Source organism: Neofelis nebulosa, chromosome 9 (assembly GCF_028018385.1).
Source record: "Neofelis nebulosa isolate mNeoNeb1 chromosome 9, mNeoNeb1.pri, whole genome shotgun sequence".
NCBI lineage: Eukaryota > Metazoa > Chordata > Mammalia > Carnivora > Felidae > Neofelis > Neofelis nebulosa.
In genome coordinates this window covers 115,255,144-115,269,824 of record NC_080790.1, presented here as the reverse complement: position 1 = coordinate 115,269,824, position 14,681 = coordinate 115,255,144, and the positions used below count along the sequence as shown (strand labels likewise).

The following is a 14,681-nucleotide window of genomic DNA, read 5'->3' as shown; positions in this document are numbered from 1 at the left end:
CACCTCAGGTCACGAGCTCACGGTCGTGAGATCAAGCCCCATGTCGGGCTCTGTGCCGAATGTGGAGCCTGCGTAAGGTTCTCTCTCTCCCTCTGCCCTTCCCCCGCTTGTGCTCTCTCTCTCTCTCTCTCTCAAAAAAAAAAAAAAAAAAAAAAGATGAAAAGAGAGGGGACAATAGTTGAAAGACACTGCACCCAGGGAACCCCGTCTGTTCATAAGGGCGATTGTTCACCAGGATGGCAGGGACGGTGAAAGCCAAAGACAGCGGCTAGGTGCCCCTCTTCACACAACGAAGGGACCAATGGCGGCAATGCCTCAGTGATACCATGAAAACACCTGTCCTACCAAAACTACCACTGCTGAGAATCACCAAGGGACCCGACAGCCCCACAACCTGGGACGACATACCCTGGGCCCAGGCCCACCGCACGCAGACCACGCACGCAGACCAGGAAAGCGCTTACCTCCGGATGAAGCGCCACACAGCTCCACAGGACGGCGGCACGGAGATCGAGGAGACATCGTCACTCAAGGACTGAGAAGCGTTGCTTGATCCCAGCCTGGCTTCTTTAATTGGGGCCCCAGGACCACTGTTGTTAACAGCGTACAGGACAACGTCAAATAGGAAATGCCCCCATGGAACAGTGAACTGAAATTTACTCAATGACAGAACAGGCAACCCTCCCTTTACTCAGGGAAGGGGAGGGAAGGGGAGGGAAGGGGAGAACAGGCACAGAAGTGCATTTTAAAACTAACTATGATGCACTGGGGAAGCCCAGTTTACAAGAAACCCAAGAATCCTTTGCAAAGTCCTCTCTCCCCGCCTTGATCTTTTGTATCAACCCAGATTTTATTCGGGTTCCAGGCAGTCAAGGGGCTCCTAAATGAGGGGTCCCCAGCTGCCTGAGGAGCCGATGGTCCCTATGACATACTTCACACAAGTTGGTGTGGATGTGCCTTCCTGGGGGAGGGTGCTGGAACCTCCGTTGGGCTCTCCGAGGGGTCTGTGTCCCCAGCAAGGTTAAAAGCCACTGCACAGACAGCTCTTTTAGTCGCTCTTATTTTCCATATAGAGCTTCTGCCTGCATCTTCAGTAGTTAGTCCAGGCCTTCAAACTGATGCACGGAGACAGGAGGAAGTATGGTCACCGTCAACATTTGGTTTCAAGTTATTAGTCTCCAGGGTCACAAAGCCCACTCTCCCCATCAGTTTGAACAGTGCCCACACACAAGGGCAACACAGCCTGTGCCACCTCCTCTCAGGAGGCAAGCAGGCAGATGCTCTGGTCCCCGGGACCTGTGATTTTAGGCAGGCTACTCTATGAAGCACACACATACTCCCCATCCCTCTCTCGAGCAGCTTCTGACTTCCTCTAGAGCAGGATGGACATAAAACAGTCACGATACTCACCAGGCCAGTACAATAATCGTCTCTCCGTATCCTGAAACGTTAGGTTTCCTCGTCCTTCAGATCATGAGTACAAACAGTCTCCTCTGCCAGACACCCAGTCTCTGAACTTAGGGCTGTGCACTCAGCAACTACAGTCTGAGTGTGAGGCCAGAAGCCACATGTCCGGTGAGAGGCCGCCACCCCACCCCGCAGTGCACAAGGCCTGCCTCTCCACAGCCCCCTCTGGGGCAAGGATCGGGCAGGTGGCAGGCGTCACACAGACCTCTACTCCAAGGTCAGGCAGCCACTGTCCTGCCGGGTGCAAGCTAAAAGTCCGGAGTACTCCCCGCGTGCCAGGCACTAACGACTTTACAAAGAAGGAATCGCCGTCCCCATTCTGAGGCGGGAGCGCGGGCGGAGACGGACGCGGAGACCGCACAGCCAGTAGGGAGAACAGGGCTCGCGTGCTGAACCCACCACCCTCTGCTGCCTCCTTCACGACACCCGAGACGCGATCGCAAGGTCAGGTCCCAGGCCTGCTTTCTAAAGCATTCTAAGCTCCCGCGGCCTTTAAGCGAGCCAACGGGTGCCGTGCCCCAACAGCACAAGTACACACACATCATCGCCACTAGGAGGCCGCCCAGTCACTACAGGGCCACCCAACCTCACTTCTCCACCTGCCCTTCCATCGACAGCAGCAGCACAGAACTGCAGCCTGAACTGCCCCAGGAGGTAAGCCTACCTCGACCAACTCACGGGAAACGAGCTAACGGATACACATTTTAGTCAATCTGTACTTCTGCCGTGTGTCTTTTTACTTATGGCTTGTTTCTATACTACGGTTGTTTCTGAGCAGCACAAACTCGTGCGTGTCAGCACTCCAGATATATCTGGGGATGGACTGGGACGTCCTGCAGCCTGTCACCCTCAGGCCCACGCCACTAGCACCTGCTGGCTGCCCGCTATGCAGAGAGGCGCTCGTGTTTACAGATCTTTCAAGGTCAGAACTGGTCACCACCCCCCTAGGCCACCAGCCACCAGAAAGCTCTTCGGCGAGTGTGTCTCAGCAGGGCAGCTGGGATGAGCGCCCTCACTGTTCTCGTTCGATTTTGGCTTCCAGTCAAAGCAGTCACGCCCAGAGTCTAAAGACCCAGCAAAAGCGGCGAGCCTGGGCCTTCGGCACTGACCTGACAGAAGAGCTTCCAGCCCGAGGACATCAGTACTGGAGCCGGAGCTGAGGTGAAGCGAGCTGGCGTTCGCTCCTGCGGTGCCGCTTTCGCACTCCTGGCCTTCCTTTCCAGCCCGGCGGGGCGGCCACACAAGAGGACGGAGACCACAAGCGCAGGCTGTACACGTTTATTTTTCCAAAACCACGAGACATACAAGAACAGTGCTGTCCCTGGGCAGCCCCATGGACCAGACCAGTTTCTGCCTGTTGCCCAGAGGCCGCCAAAGGTCACAGCAGAAGGAAGAAGAGGATCAAACACACTTGGGCCTCTGCTCCCTGTCTTTGGTAAACAGACTCTTGAAGCTGCCAACTCAGGACTTGGCCAATACTGCATTTAAGTCACATGATTGCCAACTTCTCACTCGTGCTTCAGATGACAAAAATGCCACAGTGGATGAACCCGGGTGGGGTGGGGTGGGGTGGGGGGAGACCTTTCGGGTGAAATGACACTTGCTGAAGTCACACCAATTTTCTACTTTACACCGAAGCACTCACATAGGGAGACCTAAGTCAAATGAGGGCTCTGAACTCTGCCACAAGTCGAGGTGTAAGAAGTAAGGCAGGAAGCAGGGTGAGGGAAGACAACTATGCAGATGTCTGCGCTGTTAATGTGTCGGGAGAGAGGCAGGCAACGAGCGTGGCTGTTTCTTCAGCAACCTGCTGTCAGAAGTACATCAGACAGAGCCCTCGGGCCCCAGCTATCGCTGAAGGTGGTAACCCCGGAGCCAGATCTGGAAAGCCTGCCTGGGGCCACCCAGGGCACTCACCCTGGACTCCAGAGCACTTAACGCCCGTGGCGGTGATTTGTCACGTACGGCAGCGAGCGGCCAGTGGGAGGTCGGAAGAGAAGAGACGTGAGGGGCGAGACACGTCTGCACAGCTGAGCGCGGGCGGGCTGGCTGTGGCTCTGCAGGCTACAGCAGGTCCACTAGGCGACCGAGCCACGCTGGCAGATCACAAGTCAGTCACTCCACCCTCCTGTCGGGCAGCACAGCGCGCAGTGGCTCTGACACAGGTGGAGAGAAGTACACCACTTTAATGCAATGATGCCGAAGACGGAAAATAAGGGAGAGACACTTGTGTTCTCTGTACAATACATCCATTTACAGAATCGGCCAGTACTGTGTACAACATATAAATACATGATAAAACATTAGAGGTGCATAGAGCATACTTACAGAAGCCAAAAAATTCACTTTATACATCCAAGGATAAAGAGTTAAAAATATAAAAATAAGAAACACACACTGCTTTGAAATGTAAAATGACTTTCACATACACAGGTGCGTGGAGATGCCCACTCCCACGGAGTCCAAAGTGACAGGGAGGGTGTCAAGCAGAGGAATTCACCTGCCAAATATCTGGACATCTGACTTACAAGGTCTACAGATGGCATTTTAAGAGGAAAGACAACCCTATTCCTGACCCCGTTGTCCAAGCGAGTCTATTCGAGGTTCCAAAAGCTCCTGTGGGCCAGTGAATTGTACCGAGACAGGAAAGTCCCAAATTTGCTTCAGCAACAGAACCAAAGGTCAAACCGGCTCCTGTCAACTGGCCAATGCCAGAACTGTGACCCTGAGGTCAGCAGGTGCTTGGGCCCCCTGGCGGGCACTGCTGGGAGTTATTTTAACCCTGTGCTGGCTTCCCCAGCCATCAACTAACTCCCCCAGGACCAGAGTAGCAAGCAGAAGGAAACACGGCAGGGAGGGGGCAGTGGAAGACTGACATTTCTACTCAGTTCGGGTAGGTTAGTTCCCTCGATGGAGAACACAACCTTCTTTCTTCAGTTTCGAGTCCCTCTGGGTGTCAAGCAAGCTCCCCATGCCACACCAGGCTCTGTCTGCACGAGAGCTTGAGTTGGCCAGCCGGCCTCGGGCGGCCCAGTGAGCTGCCCCGCGGGAAGCCCTTGCAGCAAGACCAGCAGAGTTGGTAAGCGACAGAGGGGCCTTAGCACTACAAGTTTTAGGGAGGGGCAAGAGTGCTCTTGCCTAGAGAAACAGAGTCTGTTATATCAAGGGGTTCTGTACACAGATGGAAGATCAATCATTATCAAAATACACACACTAACTATACAACTTTTCCCATGGCCATAATTTATTATCTCACCACAAGGCACAATACACAGAGCTTTGAGGGTCCAATACAGTCATCGTGACAGAACGCACCACAGCCCTGACACATGATCATGGCTTTCAGGCTGCACGCACACTGGAGCGAGATGCTTTCCACCGTGCTGCTGTCGGTGAACATCTGCAAGGAAAGTGATGCACTGTGGCTCGCACCAAAGTTTGCTTTGTGGCTCAGCTGCACCACACTTCCAGCAAGGCCTTTGGGAAAGGTGGGGGAGCTCGAGGAATAATTAAAGCTGGTGGAACTTAGCTGGAGTTTGGAAAGCTTCCCATAAAATGCCTGCTTGATATTGAGTTGGGAGGGGATGGAGGAAGGCTCCAGAGGCTGACCAGGCCCTTTCCCAGGCTCTCGGGGTAATTTCCAGAAGGGCAGGTCAAGAACAAAGGGCATCCCTTGCAAGTGATCCACCAGCTCCCGAGGACCAGGCCCAGCTGCGTTCCTGTTCTCTGCATTTGCCTTGAGAGGACCGCCCCCAAAAGTCTTCTCATTCTTGACACCACCAAGAGAGGCAGGCGGTGGCCTCGGAGCCCAGTCTTCCCTGGCAGTCTGTACCCCACCGGACACAGAGTTTTTGCTTGGCCCCAACTTCCTACTGGGAAACCCAGGAGGGGCATCAGCGGGCAGTGGCGTCGGCTCCACGGGTCTGGGGCGCTGAAGGGCCGCGGCCTCATTCCTAGGGCCAAAGAGCTTCTTCCCTTGACCTCCAGCACCATTCTGATTACCCAGGGCCTGACCTGTCTGATCGGGATCCAAGGAGATCACGTTTGGAGATGAGAAACAAGGGACTCTCGAGGTAGTGAGATTTCCTGGACTTCTGCCTGGGGCAGCATTTGAATTACTGCGCTGGGACAGGTCACGGGCTTCCTTCCGATCTTCCACACTAACGGGAGAGAACTGCTCTTTGGAATCCACTTCTTCCACTTTCCCAGAGGCAGCCATCAACTTTGTCACTGGATACAGGGAGTCTAAACTTGGGGCTGTCTTGGCAATCTTCTGGGGAGCTCCAGGAGCCTGGGTGGGTTCCAGCCTGGCAAGACCAGTGCTCACTTCACGGATCTCAGGTAGAAGCAGCTCCTTTGAAGCTCTTAAAGAACGGGGGCTGGTCTTGCTACCTGCACAGCTGTTTACCAAAGGGTCCTGCAAAGATCCCACTCCCAGGGAGCTGCCGTGGCCCTGCTCTTTCATAAGCGGGAGTCGTGGGGATTCAGGTTTGCTACTGCCTTGGGCTGGAGGAAGAACCTTCTCTAGGGGTAAGTGACCCTGCAGCAACTGCATCACGAGCGGGTTAGTGGCCTCCATGGAGGACCCAGGCCTGCCCAGCAATGTGGGCCTTGACTGGTACTCAGTACTGGCCAGCAGCAGGGAATCTGGAAACTTTTGGGGAACTGCACATACACGAGACACCCAGCTCTGAGGAGGAGCCATGCTGTCTGTCCTCATAACCAGACTCCGATCACCATTCACCTTGGAGAGTGAGGCAGAGTGGTTCCAACCGTGTTTCTCATCCGTGTCCACCACCAAGGCTCTCTTCACCACTGTGGCCTCACTGGGGTCGGCCTCGCTGCTGTCCTCAGACAGGTGGCCTTCAAAGTCAGAGGCCGTGTCTGTGGACTCGCCGTGAGGACTTAGTGCCTCAGACTCTCCGTTGATCTTCAACTTCTCACCTGCCACCGGTTTGCGGTGGCCACCAGCACCGTCAGCACACCCTTGCAACGGCACCGTCCAGACCAAAGAGAAGTGCTCCGGGGGAACTAGCCCCTCCTCAGTCAACTCCCCAGCTGACACAGGAATGAGGGGGGCAGCTTTCTCCCATTCTTCCACAGCCTGGGGCTCAGCAGATGGGACACGTCCTCTGGAGTCTGGTTCAGGCCGTCCGACCGCCTCATCGTTTGACAGGCCGGGCACCCAAGGAGCAGCACCATCAGAGACGAGGGCCTCAGTTGTCAGGTTTTCTTGTCTAGTAGCACTTTCCCTCGTGGGTGAGCATGAATCACCAAGTCCTAATTCATCATCACATTGTCTGTCCTGCAGGCAACCAGCCAAAGACAACTCAGTGGTGGAAGTGGGGGTCACATTCACAGGATGCTTCATGGTGGGGTCACTGTCATGGTCGAGGGTCTGGCCAGGTCCTCCTTCCAGTACAACGCCCCCCGCTAGAGACTGCACAGGATCATTCTCTCGGAGAAGAGAGGGTCCTCGATCCTCATTATCGCTTTCCCGGGAAGTGGTACCAGACTCACGTTCAGTTCTAACATCTAGATGCAACACAGGTTGCTCAACTAATCTCTCTGGTACTGGGGTTCGGGAGGACAGTGGGGGCAGAGCCTGGCATGGCTGGTCCCCGGTGGGAGCAATGGGGAGCTGGGAGGCATCTTCCAGACCACTTGTGACGACATCTGGAAGCCTCCGTAGCGGGCAGCTCTCCTCCTTTCTGAGAGCGATCGGGTCCTCTCTCCTGGCTCTGGACACGGCAGACCCAGCCTGGATATGCTCCCCGTTTAGAGAACAAGGCGGCAGTAGTTGTGTTCGCTGTAGATCTGCCGCACACTCTCCAGGGGTGCTCGGGGCTCCGCGGGGCTCAGGGTGGCCACGGGCCTCACCACCATCACCACTGCCGCCGCCTCTGCCACCTCCCTCATCGGTGGCCCCGCCGCCACCTCCACCCGGGCCACCCCCCCCTCCGATGGCAGTGGTGGCCGCCTCTCGATGACAGTGGTGGCCTCTCGCCCCTCGGACTTGCAGAGCACGGGCTTTAATGTCTGCGAGGGTCCTGGCACCAGTCCAGCCCCGGCAGGAGGACTCCGTGATGGGGACGATGCGGGGGCATATCTGGTAAGTGGGCTGACCTTTAACCACCCAGGGTGGTTTGATACGTGAAAGTTGAATCTGCAAGAGAAGAATTGGAAGACAGTTTTATCGACTGGGTGGCCTGACCTAGCAACTGTAAGGCTAAACTGGGATTCTAGTAGCTTAGGAGTCATGGCCTAAAGAATCAAATAATTTTCTCTACAAATGAAATAATGGTGGTAAAATGGCTGTCCGTGACACCACCCCATTCTGAGAAGATTCAGCTCCAGGGCTGTTGTATGCCATGCTTCTAAATTTAATTTCTGGTGGGACTGTGTGAGTCACTGCACAAAGAATCTACCACCACCTAATAAAAGATTTAAAAACCCCAAAGGATTCTGACCTCCAGAGATAACTTCAACAGAGTAACAAAGAAGTGAGGAAGAAAAGAACCTTATCCCCCTGACTACCAGTCAGTCTCAAGAATGGTTCTCTGGCAGAGGGCTCTACGCTCGTGTAATTAACACGACGGCCCAGAGCCTTCCATCTCTACAAAGGGGCTCTGCACATCTCCTGGCCCTCAAAGGGATCCTGGCTCCAGGACAGCCAGGAATCAAACAGCCTCCTACCCGGATGGGCGGGACTTTGGGCTCCTCTTTGGTGGGCTGTGGCTTCTCGGTGTGAACACTTTCAATTGTGTTACGAAAGGACTGACGGTCTTCAAGCCGGGGCTTCTTTTCGGGAAAGGACGCAGAGGCCGCCTGCTCAAAGGACTTCCTCTTCTGATCCTTGGGCTCCTGAGCCGCAGTCTCCTGAGGCAGGCTGGGAATCCTGTCTGGAGACGCGGAAGCACGTGCCAGGTCGCCTGGATCGGTCTGGGTCCGGGAAGCCACAGGCTGGGTCAGGAATTCAGGATTCTCTGGGTCAGGTGCTACAGAGGCCATGCCAGGCAGATGGGGGCCGCCCGCCTCTGCTGAGTCGCTCTTAGCCTCCCCGTCCTTGTAGAGGGGGATGTCTGGTACCACAGACTGTGTGTCTTTAGCAACCGCTGCTTGTTCTGGTTCCTGCTTTTTGTAAAGATTCCTTCTGGCTCTAGTTCGGAGATCCGGCCGAGAGCGTTTCTTGAAATGCCCATCTCGCTGCCGGGTAGCTGGACCACGCTGTGGCCGCACTGGTTCTCCTGGGACACGCAAGTCACTCTTGATTTCAGCCTCCTCGTGGCCCACGTTCTGATGCAATGACTCTTCTTTGGTCAAACCCAATCTGCAAACCAAATTCATACCATCAGTTACAGGGCAGAGAGGACACGCCTATTTTATTCTAGATGTTAGATATCTCAGAACAAAACAAATCTGCATGGTCCATAATACCAACCATAGAAAAATGTATTATCAGCTTTCTCAAGAGTGGCATTAAGCTAAGTGAGCCTAGCAAGCCACTGCCTTCAACCTGTCCTCACCCCACACACTGGTATGCACAACTTCGAGAGTATTTGTTTCTCTGCCCTCCAAAGCCCAGACCAGGACTCACAGCACCGAGGGCCTTACTTCTGTCCATAGTAGTCTTCAAAGAACTTTTCTTTCCACTGTTCCACTTTCTTTTCCTTCTCCATTTCCTGTCGGATCCTGACTTGCATCTCATGAGTGAATTCGCCTAAAGAGAAATAAAGCTTTTTGAGTGTGTGCATTCAGGATATTAATGTCTATCTTAGGGAAAGGTAAATCCTGCAATTCCACCACATCAGGACTTTTCAAAATACACATGACTTTGGTTTCAGTGTGGAGATCTTTTTTTTAACCCTATCTTCTTCATGCTGGTTTCTGTCTCCTCCAGAGCCACACCATGTTCTCACTCATGACAGAACTAACATGTCTATTACTAGGGAAATTTATTCTTCCCACAGATAATCAAGTCATTCAACAGCAAAGCAACACATGGATCAAAAAAGCAAAACAGAAACAAATAAAAGAACCATTCTTACTCCCTGTGCAGAAAAAAAGTTAACAGGGCAGGCCTGACCGCTTATCTTTGGAAAGGCCTGCTTACAAGGTCGGCCCTTGGCTGACATCTGGGAACTTGGATTTCAGGAGGGTTCCCACCCCCGCTAACTGACATGAATGGCTCACTGTGCCTAAACTGTTTATGCAAACAAGACGGTTTATGGCAAGCACCTGCTTTCCTTCAGGGAATCTGGAATGTAGTTATGTGCCAGGCAGAGGCTTCCTACATGATCAGCTCCAAGTAAAAAAAAAACAAAAAAAAAACAAAAAAAACAAAAAAAAAACCCTAGGTACCGAGTCTCCAACAAGCTTCCCCAGCAGATCACATTTCACATGTGCTGTCAACAGCTCACTGCTGGGAGAACTGAGCGCATCCTATGTGACTCCTCTGGGAGGACTCTGTAAGCTTGCGCCTGGTTTCCCTGGATTTCACTACAAGCGTCTTTTCCTTTTGCTGACTTTGCTCTGTATTCCTTCACTGTGATAAATCACAGGCACGAGTACAGCTATATGCGAAGTCCCATGAGTCCCGAGTAGGACTACATGCAGAGTCCTATGAGTCCTCCTAGTGAATCATCAAACCCAGAGGGAGTCTTGGGGACCTCCCAGCACACTCCCCGTGCAGCTCTCCCATGAAACTAAATTAAGAGAAGCTGACAATCACTTCAAGTGGCAATGTCCAAAAAGAGCTCAGTGTATAGGTCAAGGCCATGGTGCACTTTCCTCCACCCATCTAGACAATGTCAGGATTACCAGAAAGACAGGAGTTGAAAGTTTTAATGACGCTGACGTGGTGGATATATACACAAAACACGGCAAAAGCCCAAACACCCTGTACCTTCTTTAAAGCTATAGGGCACCTTAACGCTCACCACATTCATTAGTAGTGCAAGGAAAGCCTACCTTACACTGAATACTCTCCCTTGAAGAAAAAGAAGAGACTGGTGAAAAATGAATGTCTGGGTTTTAAATACCAAGGACAAGCGACACCACACACGGCAGGCACCTCTCAAGCCGTCTGAGAACGTCGACTCACCGTCAGCCAGGCGTTCGCGCCAGCTCTGAGCCGCATGAGTGAAGAATTCGTTATTCAGTGCGCTGCTGCTGAGACGCAATAGGCCATCTGTTCCCACCTAGGGGGATCGAGGCAAAAAGCACAATAAAGAAACTCAGAGAGAGAACAGAAGCCCACCCAGAGGGAAGCAAAGAGGAGGCCGCCCCTCTGCACCTGTCTGTCCACTTCTGGCAGGAGGAAGAGGAGCTGCTGTTGGAAGTGGGCTGGCAGGGCATGGAAGGTCCGAGAGTTTATCAAGGCCCGGAGGTTGGTGTTGACAAGAATAGACCCAGGCGTCTCAAAATCTATCTCTTCCCCTCTGTTGCGCTTCATCTGACCTGTGATTGCAAAGCAGTGAGAAGCAAGGTACAGATTTTCAACTTTTCAAAGCGAAGGAACAAATGTCAACTGAGGGAGAACATTTACCGGCAGCACCCAAACTACACGGAACTGATCCGCACATACATCCAGGCCGCCCTAACCTGCACGTCACAATCACTCTGTCCAGGTCACTGATGTTGCCACCAAACCTAAGAGAACGCTTGGGCTTGCATCCTCAGACGAGACTCTGTGCCGTGCTGGGACACAGGCTGAAAGGGACACTCTTCCCACAGAGAAGCAGGCAGGGGGCAGGCTGCGAGCTTCCCTCCAAAGCTGGAGAACAGGCTCCACAAAGCCAAGTGGAGACATGATGGCGGTTGTCTGAAAGTGAATCTACTGAGTGTCCTACAGACGACTCTGCAGACGCCTTCCCTCAACGGGACAGAGAGAGGTGATCTCCACACGGCAAAGTACTAAGGGCCGTTTAAAGCCGCTGAGCTGTCAATCTCTCTCACAGAAGCGTCAGCAAATGTCACTTGTATTTGAGAAAATCACTAAGAATAGAGACTCATGAGACCTTAAGGTTAAGCACTGTGGAGGAGTTGGAAGAGCAGCAAGACAACGAACCCAGGTCCCACTTGGGCAACGGTTTAGTCGAATTTTCAGAAGCCAAGGCTAGTCTTCTTAATGGTTTCATGTGGCCCGTCTACAAATAACCAGCATGTGGGCTCTGAGAAGTAAATTCTGAAATCGCAAACAGCGTAGTGGCCTTGCAAATAGCCTGTACCCCTCCCGAGGGGTGGGAGAAGCACTCCAAGTTCAACACAGGCCTCCTTCCGCAACATGCTGACTAGGCTACAAAAAGGGGTCCTGACCGCAACTCTGGGTGCTGAGAACAAACGTGACAGGATGCTACCCAAGAAAGAAAATAGATGCTGGAATTCTTCCCTGAGAAGCTCAAAAGCAATTTTCACTCACTCCAACACTTGCTAAGCAGCACCACGGCAGGCACGGGCCACGCCCTTACAGGGACATACATGGAACGATGTGGCGTCACCTCTGCCCACAAGGAGTTCTCTCTAGTCTAGCAGAGATCTACACGTGCAATAACCAAAATACGAGGTTAAAAAAAAAAAAAAATTAGAGGTCCACCCAAGAAATCAAAATAAACTGGTACAGGAAGTGGAACAGAAGATGTCCTCTCCTCACTAGGCCTGCAGGGGCCCCCTTTACAGGCAGAGAAATGAGTGCCAAGCCACTCACCTGTGGCCGGCTTCCGGAAGCCTCTCAGGAGCGGGGCAGGGTCCCGGGCGACCTCGGCCTGGCCACGAGTAGCAGCGCTGCCCAGGGCCAGAGAGCCGCTGCTGCTGCTGGACGGGCTGCCGCTCTCGCCATCGGCGTGGCGGCCCGAGAACCCTGAAGGCACAGCATTCCACTGGTCAAAAGCATCACCCGCCGCGCCCAGGGCTCTCAGACAAGCCTACTTCTCCCAGCTCTCCCTGAGACACTGCCAGCAATAGCGGGTGCTTCCGTGGCCCAACCTTGGGCTGTCAGAGATCACCACCGCATGGTCTGGCTTTATGGTATCACGAAAGAATGCCAAACCGCCATCTTCATCTGCACAGCACTGCACCTTTACCAAGCACCTGCACACTCCTTCATCGGACCCTCGTGCCGCCCTGGGAGACCAAAAGGCGGTGTGCACGGCAGAGCTCAGCACCGGAACCTAGCTCAGGCCTCACCGCCACAGCGTGCTGCCCACCAGGAGGGCCTCCTGCCTCGACGGGCACCGTACCACCTAGGTCAGACACTGCTGCCAGACGGAGGCAGGCCCCAAGACCTGAGGAAGGAGCATCATATCACGAGGTTGCACATACCTGATGCAGATTCCACGTGGGCCCCGTTTACCTTCAGAGGAGTCAGAACAACTCGAGGCAGCATCACCCCAGTCTTTTTCTTTTGCTTGTTTGCCTGTATCGCCGAGGGATGACAAAAGGAGCCCGAGTCACCTGCAGGGCCACAAGAGTGGTCCCTCTCCACCACGTTTCCACCCACCATCTCGTACAACAGAGTTCATATAGTCAACCAGCTCGGGCATGTGATGGGGGAGCGGCACTGACTCGTGTTACTGAGCCGTGGCCAGCACCTTGCCAACTACCACTCCAGGCTGAGTGTACTGTACTGTTACCCTGTTTTACAGATAAGGAATTTGCCCAAGGTCCCAAAGCTGGTGAGCAGCAGGGCCATAATTCCAAGTGCTGACTCCCAAGCTCATTTGCTCCCCACTCTACACTGTGCCTTCCCCGTCCCAGATATTCCTGTGTTTGTCAGAAGTAGGAGGCAAACTATATTATCTGTGGTAATGAAGAAAAACAAACCACTCTGCTCTCAGATCCACAGCCCACTTTTCCTATGGCCCACTCTGAACTGTACCAACAGGTGAAGACCAAACTGATTTGCTCCACTCTCCCTACACGCTCACAGTTAACACAGAAGAGTCCTATCTCCTGCCTGGCCCCAACTAGCCCCAGCCTAGCCACCGACTCTCCTCCCTACCTGTGAGGAAGCTCTGTAGCTGTCCCTAGGATTGGAAAGAGGCCGGCTCTGAGATTCTGCAGAACAGGATGCGTTCGAAGACGTTTCATCAAGAGAAACTGGAAGAGGGGGAAGTGAAGGTTAGTCTCTAGCAAGCTGCCTGCAGCTCCTGGCCCATCCTGTGAAGGGTACTTACCATCGTTTTCACCACTCACAGTGCTGGCTTCGTTAGACCCACAGCTCTCCGCGTCGGCTGTGTCCTCTGGCTCCTCTCCCTCCACTGCAGCCGGACTGCGAGACCACTGCAGGGCATCCTTCTGTGACAGCAAGGCACAACTCAGGTGAGCAAAACCCGACAGATGCTACAGGCACAGCAGTCACTCCTAAATGCGCACTGCTTTTGGAGAAGAGAGATTTAGAATACTGATAAGTTCCTATCCCGTTCTAACTGACCTCTTTCTCTGCAAGTTCTTTTCATACGTGCGTCACGAAAGTCAGACACAATTTCACGTTCACTCACTCATTAAACATTTATGGGGTGCCCCCTATAAGCTACACCATGCTAGTTCCTGGTGGGGGGTGGTGTATAAGGAGGGAGAATCAGGGTCCTGCCCTCAAGGAACTCAAAGGAGCAGGAAAGAAAATGAAATCTACTACAATACAAAGCACAGCAACAGACGTACAGAGAGAGCTGGGGCAGTCCGGAAGAGGGGACACCTAACTCAGTTAGCCGGAGGAAAGACGGCACGGAGGTAAGGCCTGCAGGGAGATGTGTCTCTTAAGCTGAGTTTTAAAAGTTAAACTAGCATTAAGCTAGCAGGTGGATGGTTTGGCAGTAGGAGACAGGAGGGAGAAGATTCCAAATGCAAGGAAAGCACAGATTTCAACAAGCACCTGGAGGACTGGGTGCATAAGGCTCAAGAGCGAGCAACCAGGTAAATGATGAGACGCTGTGCTGCGGGACCAAGATTCTGACTATCTGCGAGTCTCTGAAGGGCGCTGAGAGGGGCACGATGTGAGCCGCAGGAATTTCATTCTGGCAACGTTGGGAAGTCTGCAGGCAGGAAGAGGACTTGGGACTGTGGTGAGGCCCAGGGAAAGTGCTGGCCACCTAAACCATGAGTTCAAGGAAAGCAGGCCAGAGTGCAGGAGAGCTCCACTCCTGATTTATTCTCCTAATGGAGAACAGGCTCTGTGGCAGAGTCTTAGTTCAACTCCACCGCCAACCCAGGGAACA

General features: G+C 53.4%; 1 protein-coding gene across 4 annotated transcripts in view; it reads right to left on the bottom strand.

Annotated features, from left to right (window-relative positions):
• Window positions 1-2,730: 2,730 nt before the first annotated feature.
• ASXL1 (ASXL transcriptional regulator 1) overlaps window positions 2,731-14,681 on the bottom strand; it is a 78,845-nt gene continuing 66,894 nt past the window's right edge. For 3 of the 4 annotated variants that reach the window (XM_058685264.1, XM_058685265.1, XM_058685266.1), the window contains 9 exons: window positions 13,641-13,761; window positions 13,466-13,563; window positions 12,787-12,880; window positions 12,173-12,325; window positions 10,763-10,926; window positions 10,571-10,667; window positions 9,082-9,187; window positions 8,164-8,797; window positions 2,731-7,633 (listed from right to left, as the gene is read on the bottom strand). In XM_058685264.1, the coding sequence (XP_058541247.1) occupies window positions 4,715-7,633; window positions 8,164-8,797; window positions 9,082-9,187; window positions 10,571-10,667; window positions 10,763-10,926; window positions 12,173-12,325; window positions 12,787-12,880; window positions 13,466-13,563; window positions 13,641-13,761 (4,386 nt within the window). In that variant the 3' untranslated portion in view covers window positions 2,731-4,714. The remainder of the gene's footprint in view (window positions 7,634-8,163; window positions 8,798-9,081; window positions 9,188-10,570; window positions 10,668-10,762; window positions 10,927-12,172; window positions 12,326-12,786; window positions 12,881-13,465; window positions 13,564-13,640; window positions 13,762-14,681) is intronic. The other variant, XM_058685267.1, reaches the window with a different exon arrangement.